The sequence below is a fragment of the Mercenaria mercenaria genome, chromosome 13 (genome assembly GCF_021730395.1).
Source record: "Mercenaria mercenaria strain notata chromosome 13, MADL_Memer_1, whole genome shotgun sequence".
Lineage (NCBI taxonomy): Eukaryota > Metazoa > Mollusca > Bivalvia > Venerida > Veneridae > Mercenaria > Mercenaria mercenaria.
The window spans coordinates 55,887,672-55,903,953 of NC_069373.1; the positions used below are offsets into that span (position 1 = coordinate 55,887,672).

At 35.1% G+C, this 16,282-nt stretch overlaps 1 protein-coding gene across 2 annotated transcripts; it reads right to left on the bottom strand.

The window, feature by feature from the left end:
• Positions 1-595: 595 nt before the first annotated feature.
• On the bottom strand, positions 596-12,114 carry LOC123530308 (hydroxyproline dehydrogenase-like). Of its 2 annotated transcripts, none has more exons than XM_053521900.1 (8): positions 11,330-12,114; positions 10,712-10,899; positions 9,362-9,491; positions 8,539-8,700; positions 7,965-8,111; positions 7,230-7,507; positions 1,795-1,883; positions 596-1,193 (listed from the first exon to the last, which is right to left on the bottom strand). In XM_053521900.1, exons 1-8 carry the CDS (start codon positions 11,618-11,620, stop codon positions 1,006-1,008), a joined length of 1,473 nt encoding a protein of 490 aa, XP_053377875.1. In that variant the 5' UTR covers positions 11,621-12,114; the 3' UTR covers positions 596-1,005. The 2 variants fall into 2 exon arrangements, with proteins under 2 accessions (XP_053377875.1, XP_053377876.1); XM_053521901.1 differs by lacking the exon at positions 1,795-1,883 and adding an exon at positions 1,944-2,032.
• Between the last annotated feature and the right edge of the window lie 4,168 nt (positions 12,115-16,282).

Genomic DNA, 16,282 nt, shown 5'->3' on the forward strand with positions numbered 1-16,282 from the left:
CTATGTTTTGGTGCTCTGTGCTTCCGAGAAATCTACCCTTACCTATTATCTTTTGCTATAAACACGCGAACGATGTGAAATGGAACAAACCTTATCTCTTTCTTAAAATTTCTTGAAAATAAAGTATCGGTCGTTGATGGCATGGTCTGCTGACAGTATCTTATCTAATTAATTATTTTTTGCCTCAAGGTGATTCTAAATATAAAAGTTTTTTGTAAAGATGAGCTACTTTACGTAGTATTTCCCAATACGCTGTTTCTCATAACAAAAACTGCTTTCGATTTGCATCATGTGCTCTATGATGTTTTAGTGGAAATACACTAAAACACATTTATACTGTGTTAAGCTATACACCTAATACATGTAAATGGGTTATATTTAAATCCTAATGCATAGTTCTGTTATTACACATAAACTATTCTAATTTCATATTTAAAAATAGTATATGCAGAAACTGTTCATATTTTAAAATAAGAAATTTGAATCTAGTATGCCTTTACAAAGTTGTTGTTATATCATATGGTGGCACTACCAAATGTTTAAATAGAAGTAATAGAAAACATAACCTCTGCTAATATTAAGCAATAAAACATAATTAAATTTTTAGCTTTAATACAAAATTGATATAACATATAACATATTCTTATAGAATAATATCTGTTCAAATTATTACAAACGTTAAAGTGCGCATGTCCACATATAAGGCTTGCTGTAAACATTTTCACTAATGTAACACACGGCTGTCTGAACAATCATATAACTGTGCATTACAAATATTTTGGTTGCCATGCATCGTTCTTCGTCCATATTAAATTCGGTATAAATACATAGCAGAAATTAATTGTGTATAAATACCTGGTGTATAACTACATGGTGTATAAATGCGTATAGTTTTCTAGGTACAGTTTAAGTAACGAGTCATATAAATACACGGAGGTGTTTATGTCTTCTTCTCTTGGGCATATTCGAAAGTACTGTTGACAACATATGTTCCATTCACTTAGTTCAAGCAGGACTTCTCGGGAGAGCACCGAGCGTGATTCTGTTCACGAAAGTCTTCCAAAGCAGTTGTCGCTCTTTCTGTGTCCCTCCCAAAACTGCCGAGTTCTCAAGTGCCCTTCTGTGTAAATAGGGGATGGTTTCATCCACGGGACCATATGGGGTTGACTTATAGACTGCAAATCCAGCTTGACCTGTGTTAGAATATGAATAGAATTCTTGTTTTATATAATGCTGTTCATAAGAATACAGGGAATTGATAATAAGGGTTATGTGGAAGGTGTTGCATAGTAATCAAAACTATCGCGAACTACTTTCTGAGTTCTGTCGAGGAGACATAAAAACGTAAAATAAATACTGCATTCCGAGAGTTGAAAACATTTACAGAAAGAAGGACAAACATGCAACATGAGGCGGCATATGTTTTATCTCGTCCTCTCAGTACGGTTCTGAATTCCTTAACCAAGGTACATGGACCGAAATATGTTAAACAGAATTATTTCAAAATTTCCCGCCTAAATGATATACGAGTACGTGTCTTCTCATCCTCGAAAAAACAAAACAAAAATGAGCCGCGCCATGAGAAAACCAACATAGTGGCTTTGCGACCAGCATGGATCCAAACCAGCCTGTTCGCTAACATTCTCAGTTTCCTTTTTAACTTAAACACAGACATATCCCGCCATGTGTAGATCTTTCTGGAGAAAATATTTGCACATATATGTAGATACATGGATTACTGAAGGCAATGTCAGTAGTGACATGATCTATAAAACTATGGCATTTTATACCAACCTAGAGCAGACGATAGATAGTCGGACATTCCATACGACTGTCCGAAAAATATTGTACCATTGTTTGTACTCAATGACCTTTTATCAACCCTGCAACAAAGTAATATAACATCATATCTACTTTCATTCAAGTGTAAACAATGAACCAACCTAAAGCAGACGATAGATAATCTGACATTCCATATAATTGTCCGAAAAATATACTTCCACTGTCGATTTTCAAATTTCTGGAATTTATTCTGAAAAGAAACGTTAATATGTACGTGTTCATTTGATTCATTTAGTTACATAGTTCCGCTTTTGTTTCTATCACAGGTGGCAGTAACGTACCTACGATACAATATGGGTCCATGAGCCATATATACACTTAAATACATTACAGTTATAATGTTTTCCTAGAAATGTGCCAATTAGAAAGGTGTTTATGAGCATTTTTACTTGACATTGCTTCCAGGTCCATATTTTATTTTGAAATCAATGATTGATTGGGCAAGTGAATACACTTTCAAAGAAATCTTACTTCAAAGCCCAATTGCACACCGTTTAATCACAACGAGCAATCAACGGCTTAAAAACGGTAGTTTTTTTCTCTACCCAAATAAATCCCACACATTTCCCTTACCAAAATGAAAAGTTTGCGGCAAAGTTGCCGCAACGTTGCTGTAAATTTGCCGCAAACATTTTAGTTCACCAAAACAGAGTAATAGATGTTTGCAGGAGTTTGCCGGTAGCGGCGATCTTTCGGCAAATGTTTCGGTGACTTTGCTGCATACTCACCACAGACTTTACTGAATGAAGAGTTTGCCATAACATCGCCAGAAACTTTATCACATGATTTTGTCCACCAAAACGTCACCAGAATCTTTTATCTATATTTTCGTCTTCAGAACATTCGCCATAATCTTTTAATTATTTGACTAGATGTGAAAGTTCGCCAGAGGATTGCCAGAACAGTATCAAATTTTTCTATGTTTTTATTGGCTGCGTAGAGTTTGGCTCCATTTTCAAACTGCCAAACAGTAGTTGAACATTAATGTATTAACATGGATTAATTTTGTTTCCATACTAAACAAAAAACATTACAAAAAGATGGATAAATCACGGAAATATACTGTGTTTAATTCCATGGATAAATGTTGCGATGTAAGGTAAGTTTTCACATAATTAAGCATGCAGAAAAACTGAATAATTTTTAATGGTTAGCCTTTGTTTATTTTATACTTATGCCTGAAGACCACTAAATAAATAGACTGCAATAAATAATTTAGTGAATCTGCAAACTAATTAAGACATTTGCACACTGAGGAAATTTTTGCAAATCAGTTATCAGCTTTCACAACCTTCAAATATTTAAAGATTCAAACCCATGTAAACATAAAACATATGTACTAAAGACATAATTTATCATACTGATCTTATACATTTGTATTTCTTTCTGTCTAATTATTAAGAAAAGATAAATCCTTATCAGCAGATGATATTTTTGCTAATTTAAGAGACAAATATGTCTTTTCTTACTTTTCTTGAAAATATATTGCTGAACCCAGATTCCTTTGCTCTTTAAAACAAAGTACCTGCTACTTAAGCGCCAAAAGTTTGCAGCAAATTTGCGGCAAATAAATTTGCATACTTGTTTGCAGCAAAGTCGCCACAAACTAATTTACATAAATAGTTTGCTAAAAGCTCGCAAAATATTGCCAGAAGTTCGCCAGATAGGTTTTGGCGAATTTGCCGCAAACTTTTACCATGCAAATTAGGTTTGCCGCAAATTTGCTGCAAATTTATTTGCAAAATCATTTGCGTAAATCGTTTGCCGCAAATTTACCGCAAACTTGTTTGCATGGTAAAAGTTTGCCAAAAGAAAGTCTGCGGCAAATTTACTAAAACGTTTGCGGCAAATTTGCCGTAACGTTCGCCGGAAGCCTGATATTTTGGTAAGGGTTTCCGCATCAAAGTCTTCCCCCAAAAACACATCAAGTACGTCGTGTCAGTTAAAAATAGCGTTACAAGCGGTCAGAATAGGCTAAATGCAATTAACAAGACTCTAAATAAGGTTCAATCCTATTTAGTTACTTACAAGTTGCTATTTAATTTGAATTTAGTAAATAACCTTCGTCTACCATAGCTGCTTGTTTATAATGGGTACGATTCGGATTTTATCGCTACGTTTGAAATACGTAAACTGTCTCCGCCAATGAAAACCTTCTTAACATCTGCCGTCTTGTCATCGAAAATCATGGCAGGCAAAAGTAATTTGCGAAAGCGAAAAGCGAATCTGTAAGTAACAAAGTAGGACTGAACCTGATTTTCGGTCTTGTTAGTTTGCATTTAGCCTGTTCTGAGCGGTTATAACGTTATTTTAAACTGGCACGGTGTCTTTGGTGCTAAAAATGTGTGAGATTTATTCGTTTTAAGCTGTTGCTCTCTCGTTGTGGTTAAACGATTTGCAACGGGGCTTTGAAGTAAGATTTTTTTGAAAGTGTATTCACTTGCCCAAAAGACGGCCAATCATTGATAAAGAAATATTGTTTTGAAAAAAAAAAAATACGGACCTTGAAGCAATGTACATGTCAAAATGCTCATAAACATTTTTCTAACGGCTCATTGTCACAGGGGCAAAAAAATTTTTCTAAGAAAACATTATAATAGTACTATAAATTTAAGTGTATATGGCTCATGGACCCATACTGTATCCTAGGTACGTTACAGCCACCTGTGGTTTCTATCAAAATATTATATCATTCAGTAAAGCAAACTTTCCCGTTGAAAAAAAAAGTTTTATGATAAAGATACATGTTGAAGAGAAATTTGAATTGTTGTCTTGAAACTCGTGAGAAAATGATACTACCAAAGGATAAATTTAATACTGGCTACAGTGACAAAATTTTACCCGAAGTATATTTTTGGTGCTAAAACATCAGATATTTTCTAACAATAGTTCTTTTATGACGCACGGAGCAAAAAGGGTATAAATCTCCAGAAAAGTTAACAAAAGAAAAAAAAACAATACTTTTGACAGAGACATTTGGAACATTAGTTTGATTTATACAATACAAAAAAAAACATGTCCCGTTTCTATAACAATATTTTATTATCCTGCTCAGATCTTCATTCTGGGGAAAAAATGTATATATCACATTGTCGTTTTTGGCTGCGGGTTTATCCCGCTACCAAAGTTAAAGTGTATTTCTGACAATCAGAGCATCTTTATTTGATTCCGAATCACATCCAAAGATGTTCATGTGCTACACAAAATAATCCCATTCATGAACAACGCGGATGAATTATTAATGAACAAGCAGTTCTTATTCAGCTTGTATCCACTTTCACTGGCCATTTAGATTATATAAGATCTATCAACGATAAGGTATTCCAGCCCATGGTTACATCACAAGCTGGGTCAGGCAGAGTTCAACTTAGATATGAGGCACATTAAATTTGTAGTTGTTTCTCATTCATGTATATTCATAGACTGGCATTTAAACAGAAAATAAATCTACCAAAACCCCGCAACCATCAGACATTTCAAGGCTTTGATTTTTTAAATGACTGCTTATTTAGTTCTCTTCGCGAATACAATATAATATATTCACTAGAATTATCTGGGTATAAAAAATAAATGAAAGCAGAAATGTTTAAAAGATATAAATGCATGTTCGGCAACAGTGTCTAACAATAGTCTAGGCTATTGTGAGTATTTAATCTACCGATTGGTCAAAGACGACTGCGTGAGCATAACTACCTTCTATTATGAAAATAAATAAAATATCACATAATTTAGAAAACATGCTCAAATAATGGATATATAAAAATGTTGTCCGTTTTGAAGAAATCCACAGAAATCTAACACAGGGCAGACGGTGCTGTTATTCAACTACCAAAAGAGGCAGAAACCCCTAAACTCGTGACTTTGTTTGTAATTAAGTTTGTTCTGCAAAATTACCCCATACTTATGAAATGTATAACCATCTGAACAATAAAGACAAAAAGCCAGCAAACCATATTCTTTTTGTTAATTCTTAAGAACATGAATTGAAAACATTTATCTGTTGCCTTTCAGAATAACAACAGACGTGTCAATAGTTCAATGTCAGGAAATTGCACAGTATTATTTCAATAGTTCCATATCAGGAAATTGCACAGAATTATGTCAGTAGTTCAATATCAGGAAATTGCACAGTATTATTTCAATAGTTCCATATCAGGAAATTGCACAAAATTATTTCAATAGTTCCATATCAGGACATTGCACAGAATTAATTCAATAGTTCCGTATCAGGAAATTGCAAAGAATTTTAGGAATAAAATATGAAACAACTGAACATGCAAATATACAAAATAATAATACAGGGTCTTTCAGATTCTAATGTTTGACTGTTTACTTCTCTTAATATAATTTTGTTTATCTGAGAAAATATTTTGAAATTTTACAAGAGCAAATACTGAAAAGCTTAACTGCTATATTGGTACAAATCCTACCTTTTGAATTACTTTAGTATGACAAGGGAAATATCAATACTATGAGGTAAAGTAGGTTTCTTTAAGAAAAGATGGAGGGTTCTATCTCTGGAAACTATTCTGCCCGTGAATCGCAAATTGATCCACTTAATGGGTCATACAACGTAAACTGACCCCCCACTCCCCACCTCCCCTCCCCCCCCACGAACTGACACTGTAACAGAATGTAGACCTTCATATACCATCCAAAATAAGTGTGTAACAATGATATAGGCAAGTCAGAACAGAACTGTAACACCGCAAACAACAGAAATAACATATAAAACTGTATGGAAAAAGAACAAGCTAAAAGTAGAAACCGCGCCACCTATCTCTTGCAAATTAAAACTTAAAAACTGCAGATAAAATGAATCAGAAAAACAACCGTGATCTTAATTCGATGCAAAAATAGTTATAACACGACTCCAGATCTAAGTCAAATAACTCGAAATATAAAAAAAAAGATGAAACATGAGAAAACCAACAAAGTGGGTTTGCGACCAGCATGGATCCATGCTGTTCGCTTTCAAAGCCTATTGCAATTAGAGAAACCGTTAGCGAACAGCATGGATCCTGACCAGACTGCGCGGATGCGCAGGCAGGTCTGGATCCATGCTGGTCGCAAACCTACTATGTTGGTTTTCTCATGGCGCGACTCATTTGTTTTTGTTTGAACAATGAGTATTAAGCAGTGTTTATTCATGTAGTATCTTTAATATTATAAAACAATTCTTCTGCGTCAGTAACGTGATACAATTGTGAAATAAAATCAATGAAATTAAGTTGTACCAAAGAAATAATTTTATGTCATAAATCTTTGTTTATTTATGACTCTCACAACCTATCTTAAACAATATTTTTATAAAAAGTTCTACTGGCTTTGAAAAAAAAAAAAACATTTATCTACATTTAAGGCGTGCTTCATAAAACAAAACCTACTCTTGAACAGCATGTTTGACCGTGTCCTCATTGTGTGATGCAATAACCACATAGAACTTGTCTGGTTCTCGTTGTATACCATCAAGCAGGTGTTCCATGGACTGGTTATACATTGCAGTGGTATCTTCAAACGTCTGGTGAACCGGATCTTCATATCCAGCGTCTACTGCCATCTGACGCTCTTTGTACATGTAAGCTCCGCGGACCAGCTTGGTGGCAAAACCAGCACCTTTAGAGCGAACAAATTTGCAGTCCTTCTGTAAGTTCCCATAGGTTTCCTAAGAAAATTAACCTTTTTCATAGATCAAATTAATTTCAAATTTCCAAAATGCAAAAAAAAGTTAAAACTACCGTACTGGAATATTTTGAAATACCAATAGCAAATAGAAAAAGTGAAAAGCCACAGGTCGCCATACACGACATAAATGAAAATGTTGCAGGCTCAGTTTGATTCAACCTGTTCATGGACGGTAGCGGAATTGCAAGCTACCGTCCATAGTCACCATCTTGTCCCGGATTGAGCAGAACTCAACATTAACATGAGTAACAAGTACTGAAATAAAATTTAGAGACCCCCGCAGGTATATTCATGCAATTCCATGGAAGTGGCGTATGGTCCCTAGTTAAAAAATTGGTTTGTCCTAAACGGGAACAAAAGAAGCTAAAATGCAATATCACGAATTCGAGCATCTTGTAGTGATAAGTCTACTGTGAATATAATATGTTTTTCCTTACTTTAAGGTAGTTCTGGTAAGTGTATGCGACGATGGGTCTGCCACGGTTGAACTGCAGCATCATTGCCAAGCTGAGAGTCCTTAGGGCGGGGTTTAGGTATGTGTATTCAGCATCAATAAGTAGCAGCACCCCTAAATTCTCTGCAAGCTTCCAACAATGTAGATTGAAATAATGTTAATGACTAAAAGCGTATTTTCATATTATTTAATGTATGTTTTAGGCACAATGAAGGTCTATATAGAACAGTAATTGCACTTTTACGATAAATTCATTTTACAATTTCTTGGTAAGTATAAAAGTGTATTGTATCAGATCACTTTCACTTGTTGGACCTTTTTCATTTACTGTTTGTCAACAAAACCAAATTATCGAGTTTTCACTATACATTTACTAATTCCATTACTTTTAAACACAAAATATACAGTCTTAAAATCTGTATTTCTGACTAATTCGAAGTAAGATGCACGTAAAATGTCTGAAAACCGACTAAAACATTTGTTCTTTGGAAACAAAAGTGCTGCATAATAAAAAGTATAAACTGAATCATAATTATTTTCAAAGAATACAGATTTACCTCACCAATCGATTTCAGTCTCCCTAATGCTTTGTTCAGTGCTGCGGCATTGTCTTTATCAAGGCCATCTATGTCAATTTCATTTCCTTTCAGACCATTCACTATACATTCCAGGACATTCATACTGGAGTGGGGGTCGGGAAATTTTTCACTCAAGACAGCCTGTAATGTTTCTTACACTTATTTTCATCGTATCCATAATTGTAACATGAGATCAGGTATTCCAGCTGATCAATAAGAAGAAACTGCCAATTTTAACTTTGGTAAAACGAGGCACTTTGACAATGAACATATAGTGACTTCAGAAGTAAATATCACAGTTACTCAGAAATCAAATTATGTCTTTAACCATACAAGTCATAGCGAATGCTACAAACTATGAAAGTTCATTGTTCAATTCAAGGATTACATCGATTTAATATTTTGGTTTTCGTTTAGAGTTTGAGATTTTAAACAGGAACTCTATCAAAAAATCCGAGTAAACTGTGAAACTAGTATTATTTCTTATTATTTCTTATTCTTATTAATCCAGTAATTTTAAAGGCAGCAAAGGGAGGTAATTAAAGAATATATTTCAAGGGAGATAATTTATCTGGAAAAAAAGAAGTTCGGCACTGTGAGTGATATTGATTTATATCTCACTGCTGTTTTCCAGTATTTCACCGATAAGCATAAAATAAATAATAATTGTTAGCCTAAGGCATTTACACGTTTTACGCTGGAATAGTATTTAGACATGTTTGTATTGGGGTTGGACAGCCTCCAATCTGTCGGGTCTCTGCGGGTACAACACGAAATAGAAATCTAACTACGACTGACTTACACAAAGATCCCCGGGGACAACAGCTGTAAGCTTAATCTGTGACATCGGGTAGTTTGGATCCACCATCTTCGACAGTTTGATACATCCTAGAATCATCTCTAAATTCTCATGGTACCAAACATCCCGACTTCTGCAAATAACATTTACACAGCATAAAATCTGCAACTGCCAGCACTACGATGTGCTGTGCATTATTTGGCAAAGGGAACATCAGCGTTCAACCCTAGCCGCCACAACCATCGCCATCGCCTCCGCCAATTCATTCTCTTTATAAGCAGAAGCGGGATGTTGGCGACTATAGTTTTGTTATAATCTGTTGGTTGTCATTTTATTTAACAGTCCGTAATTGGGTTGGAAGCAATATGTATGCTATACATAACTCTTTAAAAGGGCTGGTAGTAAGTACAACTTTAACTAAATGCTTTAATTACATACTTGTTAAACATGAATTTTTCTTTGAACTTCTCTTCAGCGCAAATATTTCATCAGCTCGTTTTACATCAGCATCAGCATCTATCATTTAGATAAGTCAAAGATTCCGACAACAACAGCAGACAAAATAAGGAGTTTAGAAACGTTCGGTGCCTAAAATGGCTGAAACTTACAGTAAAATATACCGTCCTGCGTAAATGCAAAATCATGGACTCGGTTGGAATGAGTCTATGAGAAATAATGAATATCATTCCACGAAAGAACGAGTGCATATTTCTCGATGCAAATAAACAATCTTTTTATTACATACGTACCGTGACTACACTTATAATTATTATATAAATGATATAAAAATGTCCTTTAGCCAGAGTAAAATTGAAAATACCGTCGTTATGATCGTTAAAGAACATGCATGTAACTGACGTCAAATGACGTCACGCACTGATATGAAATTTGAACATCAATATGGAAAAATATTGACATTTCAGGTACCACTGTATCTGAACGGAGTTTATAAATGAGTATGTTATAAGTTACTATATAGATACATTGCCTAAGAAAACACATCCCTCACAAAACGCTAGCGCACGCTTGGCGATACATATTACACAAATACATTGACTAAGATACCAGAGACTGTAACATCACAGAATCAAGGTATAAGGAGACCGTTTTACGGCCGTCACACAACACTTAATCATAAAAAACCCTATAAGAATGGTAAATTGTATATTTTTGTGTTCATGTTTTAGACTTGTATATAAGGGAATACATTAAAACAAATTGGAGGTCCAAAAATCTATAGGATTCTGTTTAATACCTCGAGCGCTTAAAATAAAAGAAATGTGCCTATTTCAGACGCTTATATTAAGAAAAAAAAACTAAGTAGTTTTTTTAATGCAGTTTCATCAGTCTTACTGTGATTGACCAGCGTCCTCCTCTACTGGAACACACAGCATAGGTCCCATAGCGTTCTGCTGCAGTTTGCCAATGGCTACTTTTAACTCGTCTTCTGTTTCCCCTGCCACAAACTGGCTGTAAATGGTTGCCTTCATACAACGGTTATAGAGCCTGGATCCAAAAAGGCGTTTGCTGATCTTCATGAGCTTTAAAAGATATTTTATAATCGTGATATTTATTTTGAATGTGCAAATTGAGTTATTTTAGTATTCCTGGTATAACATTGGGTATGGAATTAGTGAACAAGTTAATCCCTTCCCTTTCACGCGCTGAATTGACAGAAATACATTCGGCAGCCGCCTGATTGTATTATTTAGAAAAGAAATCTTCAGTTAAGCGTGTTCCACCCGGACAATTTAGCTATTTGTTTAAACAGAACAAATTGAAACTAACCCAATATATGCATGTTACTGAAACAAGGACATTGGTATCTTTAAAAAAAACTTTCAAACTAATTAAAGTACAGACTTTCGTTCAAATGTCCTTCGTGTATAAAAAGGATTACAAGTATATAGAGTCATGTGCAGCTCCCGAAATATGCTCTCTAACATCCTATAACATAACAGAAAATCTCACCGACAGACTGTTTTTCACCAGAAAATCGTATGTGCATAGCTTGAAGATGACCAATGCCCGTACAATCTCTGACATTTTCTTGTTTTTGAATGCGGTTCTGTAATCATTTACGTCGAAACTTGCCAAAGTCTTTACAGAACAACCGGAAGTTCCAAATTCTTGCTCATGCGCAGTCACGGCGGAAGTGCCATTGAATACAGTTTTCTGATGGCATGGCGCAAACAGACTTAACGATCTGGTTGGTTGTAAATCCAGAGAATACTGAATTATCCTGAAACCTGTTCGCAGCATGTTGTTTTTTTTTGAGTTTTAAATTCTATTTTGCATTTGCAGGTACTAAGGAGTCAAAGGAATTTACATCGTTAGGTTCTGAAATCCTATGTCAACTTTAAATTCATCGTGCTTGCGTTTGCCAGTTGATGGCAGTTAATACTAAATATTCAGACTCAATGCATTTTCTCCACCATTTCAATGGGCAGTCGTTTATGAATGTAGGTAACTACGATAAAAGAACGTCGCTTTGCATTAGTTAGTTTTTTTTATATATATCTCACATGTACACTTTCAAAATTTAAGAATTCCATATATTTTCAACACGCGTGAAAAAATCACAACCAGTTGGTTATTTTCAACGTTTCGATTCAAACAAATATTGTACAGCATAACGGCCCACCCGTGGTTCTAGTGGCAAAAACTAACTTCTACCTAGTGTAAATCGCAGAAAAAAATCCAAGTAAAACACAAAGCAAGACGTGACCTAAACTTTATTATTATATATACAGTCGCAAGTTATATTACATATAAATGAAATGGATATCTTCGTAAGATCATCAGATGGGTCAGATTTCAAAAATTATGCAAACTATATTTGTGAACGAGTGAACAATTATACGCAGTAAGTATATTCTCTATTTTCATTAAAAAAGGCTGAGCCTGTTTGTACTATTGTTTCATCTGAATATAACAAAAAAGTAGAAGTTTTTTTAACCCTCATGACCCTTCGTTTCATTGTTTTCTAGTTATTATCAGATGTTTCATTTTTAAGTATCACAGACCCTAAGATGTTAACAAGGCCGCGCAAATAATCTTTGAAAGCTTCCAACTTGCAACACATAATGACATTTTCGAATGTCAGATATAGTATATGAAATACTGCTTCTATGTCAAATCAAAAACCATTACTCAACTATGAGACCATTTTCATCCGTCAGTATGCCATCCATTTCGAGAATGTACATTTCTTGAAAGATAGGTTAGTGGTCTATTCCGGGTTATTTGGTGAACAGAAATAACCAAGAATCTACAAAAAAAAAAAAAAAAAAAAAAAAAAGCAACCGTTTTACATCTCACTTCCATGACCGCAATTTTTATTGTAAAATTGTGTCTTTTTGCGGCGCACCAACACAGCAGAGGTAAACAGGACTAAACATTTTGGTTTAATGTTAGCAGTTCATTTACATCGAAACAAAGAAGCAAAAGAATCATACCTGCTGGAATTACAGAGACAGAGAGAACCTAGAGTTAAGGCCCTAACGATGACCTATTACGATCACGCAAGGGTATGATTGCGATTTCTTCTCATACACAAATTGTCATAGAATCACATAGAACAATGTTGGTTTTTTTTTTTCAATATTACTTTGTAGGTGTATATACCATTGCAGCTGAGTTCGTAATTCGTTATTCGACTATAAACTTGTATCTTTATATCTACCGCACATTTAGTTCTCGCGGTCTAAACAACTGCTTATTATATCAGCACCATAAACATTTTCTATCTTGTTTTTGGAGTAACTCATTCGTGAAAGATAATATTATTCTAAAAATACGACACCTTGGCATTAATTAATATACAAGTAACCAGTGGCGGATACTGACGCATGTACTTATACATCTACTTGCTATATGAACTTAGGAGTATTGAAACAAAATCTTGCTCTTATATAAAATACCAGTTTTTATTTTTATTCATCAAGACTTATACAATTTTGCGCTTAGGAGAACTTGTGTCATATCGTTATTTTACTCAGCACGAAACTATCGTATCTCTTTCAGTTACAATAACTTTGCACCGAGGCAACGATATTCATATCGCAGTACAGAGGTCTACTTTTTCCCACGCATGTCAAACTTCGAACCTTGCAAATGTACCTTAACGGTGCCGTTACGGAGACCTCAGCTAGCTGCAACATAGCAGCGGTGGTATTGCAAGTATGGGGAACATTTGCTTTGTCTGAGCAATATCAATCTATCTACGCACCATTACATTTGTTATTTCAATTGTAAGTAAAACCTCTCCGTATATTTATTATATCGGTCAAACAGGTAATGCAACCATTTCGTTTTTTTTTCACTACATTAGCGAATATTAAACCAGTATACCCATGTAGATATATCGTATTACCAAAGTAATTTAGATTTGTTTCTTACCTACATTGATCGAGTGTTTCGTTCCAAGGAGGACCATTTTAAATTATTCTAACAATGATGCATTCCTTGATGTAAAAGCTCCATGCTTTGATATACTAGTATTTATCGGTATAAAGGTACGACCGTGCTGGAGTGACATGTTACTTAAACCAAAGAAGTATAAAATACATTTCATAGCTCTATGCTTAAACAGGCATTTTTGTAGTTTTTCTGAGGCTTAATTTTAGAGGCATCAAAATAACATTTCAGACCATAATTCTAGTATTTTTCTGGTATATCATTATCAATTATTAGTACAAATTCTAGTATATTTCTGGTAGTCATGGGTATACACTGTTTCCAGTGTGTCTGCATACGTACTGTTTATTGCTAAACTGTGGTGTACATGACCTTCCGTTTACAGGGTTACTTATATATTTTGTTTAAAATGCAACACGCTGGTGGATACTGTGTCTCCTGGTGTAGACTTTGATAGAAAATAACTATTTTGAGTTTCAAGTCAAAATCTTTGATAGTAACAGCGATATTTGACTTTATCAAACATATTAACCAAAAATTCTAAGTTAAAAAGGGGCATAATTCTGTCAAAATTCAATCAGAGTTATGGGGATTGTTTCTTCTGGTGTAGATTTTGATGGTAAATAAGTATTTTAAGTTTCAAGTCAATAGCTTTGACAGTAACAGAGATATTTGACTTTATCAAAAACTTTAACCAAAAATTCTAAGTTAAAAAAGGGGCATAATTCTGTCAAAATTCAAACCAGAGTTATGGAGATTGTTTCTCCTGGTGTAGACTTTGATAGTAAATAACTATTTTAAGTTTCAGGGCAATAGCTTTGATAGTAACAGAGATATTTGACATTATCAAAAACTTTAACCAACGCAGAAGCCGACGCCGACACCGACGCCGGGGCGAGTGCAATAGCTCTACATTTTCTTCGAAAAGTCGAGCTAAAAATCAAGTTCGAAGCATCAATTATCCAGGACAACTTGATGAAAGACATTTGAACTCATTGATCCTTCACTATTACATGCGGGTATGCTGTCGTTTACTATACAAAAGTGGTTTTTGGTTCGGATAGTAATCGATGCTAAATGATCACATATCATCTCTTAGAAATGCAGACTTAACTATAGTGTGGATGGACCGTATTGTCAACAAACATAAGTGTGCAAGCAGCTTTTATCAAGGCAAAGTCGGGATAGTATTTAGGGTCTTTTGGATCAATGTCATTGTTACTAAAAATAGAAAACGGTTTCCACACAAGAGCTTTAGTAAGGAATAGGTAATGTTTGTTAAAATTAGTGTGTATGTAGCTTAGGTGTTGATGATGGGATTGTACTTGCCACTGCTGATGTCCAAGTCAGTGTTACTATAAACAGAACAAGAGCTGTCACAGGAGACAGCGCGCTCGACTATTTCGAAGCTAGATAGGGTAATTGGGCACATCCGAATAAACTGGAGCTGTCACTGAGTGTTTAATGACTCCAATGGTGGATGAAGATATGGCACAATAGCTCGAGTCTGTGTCAAAAGAATTCAGTAATAGGAGAGGTAAAGATACAAGTGTATCAAAACACTGTATAAGTATAATTCTTAGTAAAAATGGGGCATATTTCATAAACTAATAGAGCAAGAGTTATGCAACTTGTGTCATGACGTGGAAGATCTACTTCACGTTTGAATCAAATCCATTTCGTAACTAGAAGATGCTTTTGTAGAAAAGCGCATGTCTACCCCAGTGCATAGTCGTATATGCAAGAAGTCAATAGGGGACAGGAGCACAAGTCAAGAGACACTGATGGTTGGCTGCCAAATCGATCATCTACTTGGCATGTCAATCATCCCACTAAGTTTCATCGTTCTGTGCCTAGTGGTTCTCAAGTGATGAATAGGAAACGGTTTTCCATGTTCACCCCATTGACCTTGACCTTTGATCGAGTGACCCCAAAATCAGTCGACTTCATCTACTCTGCATATCCAATCATCCTATTAAGTTTCAACATTCCAGGTCAAGATATTGATTGAAAAGTTTTCTATGTTCATCCCCCTGTGGACCTATGATGGAGTGATCCCAAAATCTATAGGGGTCATCAACTCTGTAAGTCCTATCATCCTATCGAATTTGAAGGTTCTAGGTCAAATGGTTCTCAAGTTATTGACTGGAAATGGATTTCCATGTTCTGTCCGTGCGACCTTGACCTTTAATAGAATGACCCCAAAAACAATAGGGGTCATCTACTCTGTAAGTCCTATCATCTTATTAAGTTTCAACGTTCTGGGTCAAGTGGTTCTCAAGTTACTGACCGGAAATGGATTTCCATGTTCTGTTTGCTGCGACCTTGACCTTTAATACAGTGACCCCAAAAACAATAGGCGTCATCTACACTGTGAATCCTATCATGTTTCAACATTCTGGGTCAAGTGGTTCTCAAGTTACTGACCAGAAACGGTTTTCCATGTTCAGGCCCCTGTGACCTTGACCTTTAACACAGTGAACGAGAAATCATTAGGGGTCATCT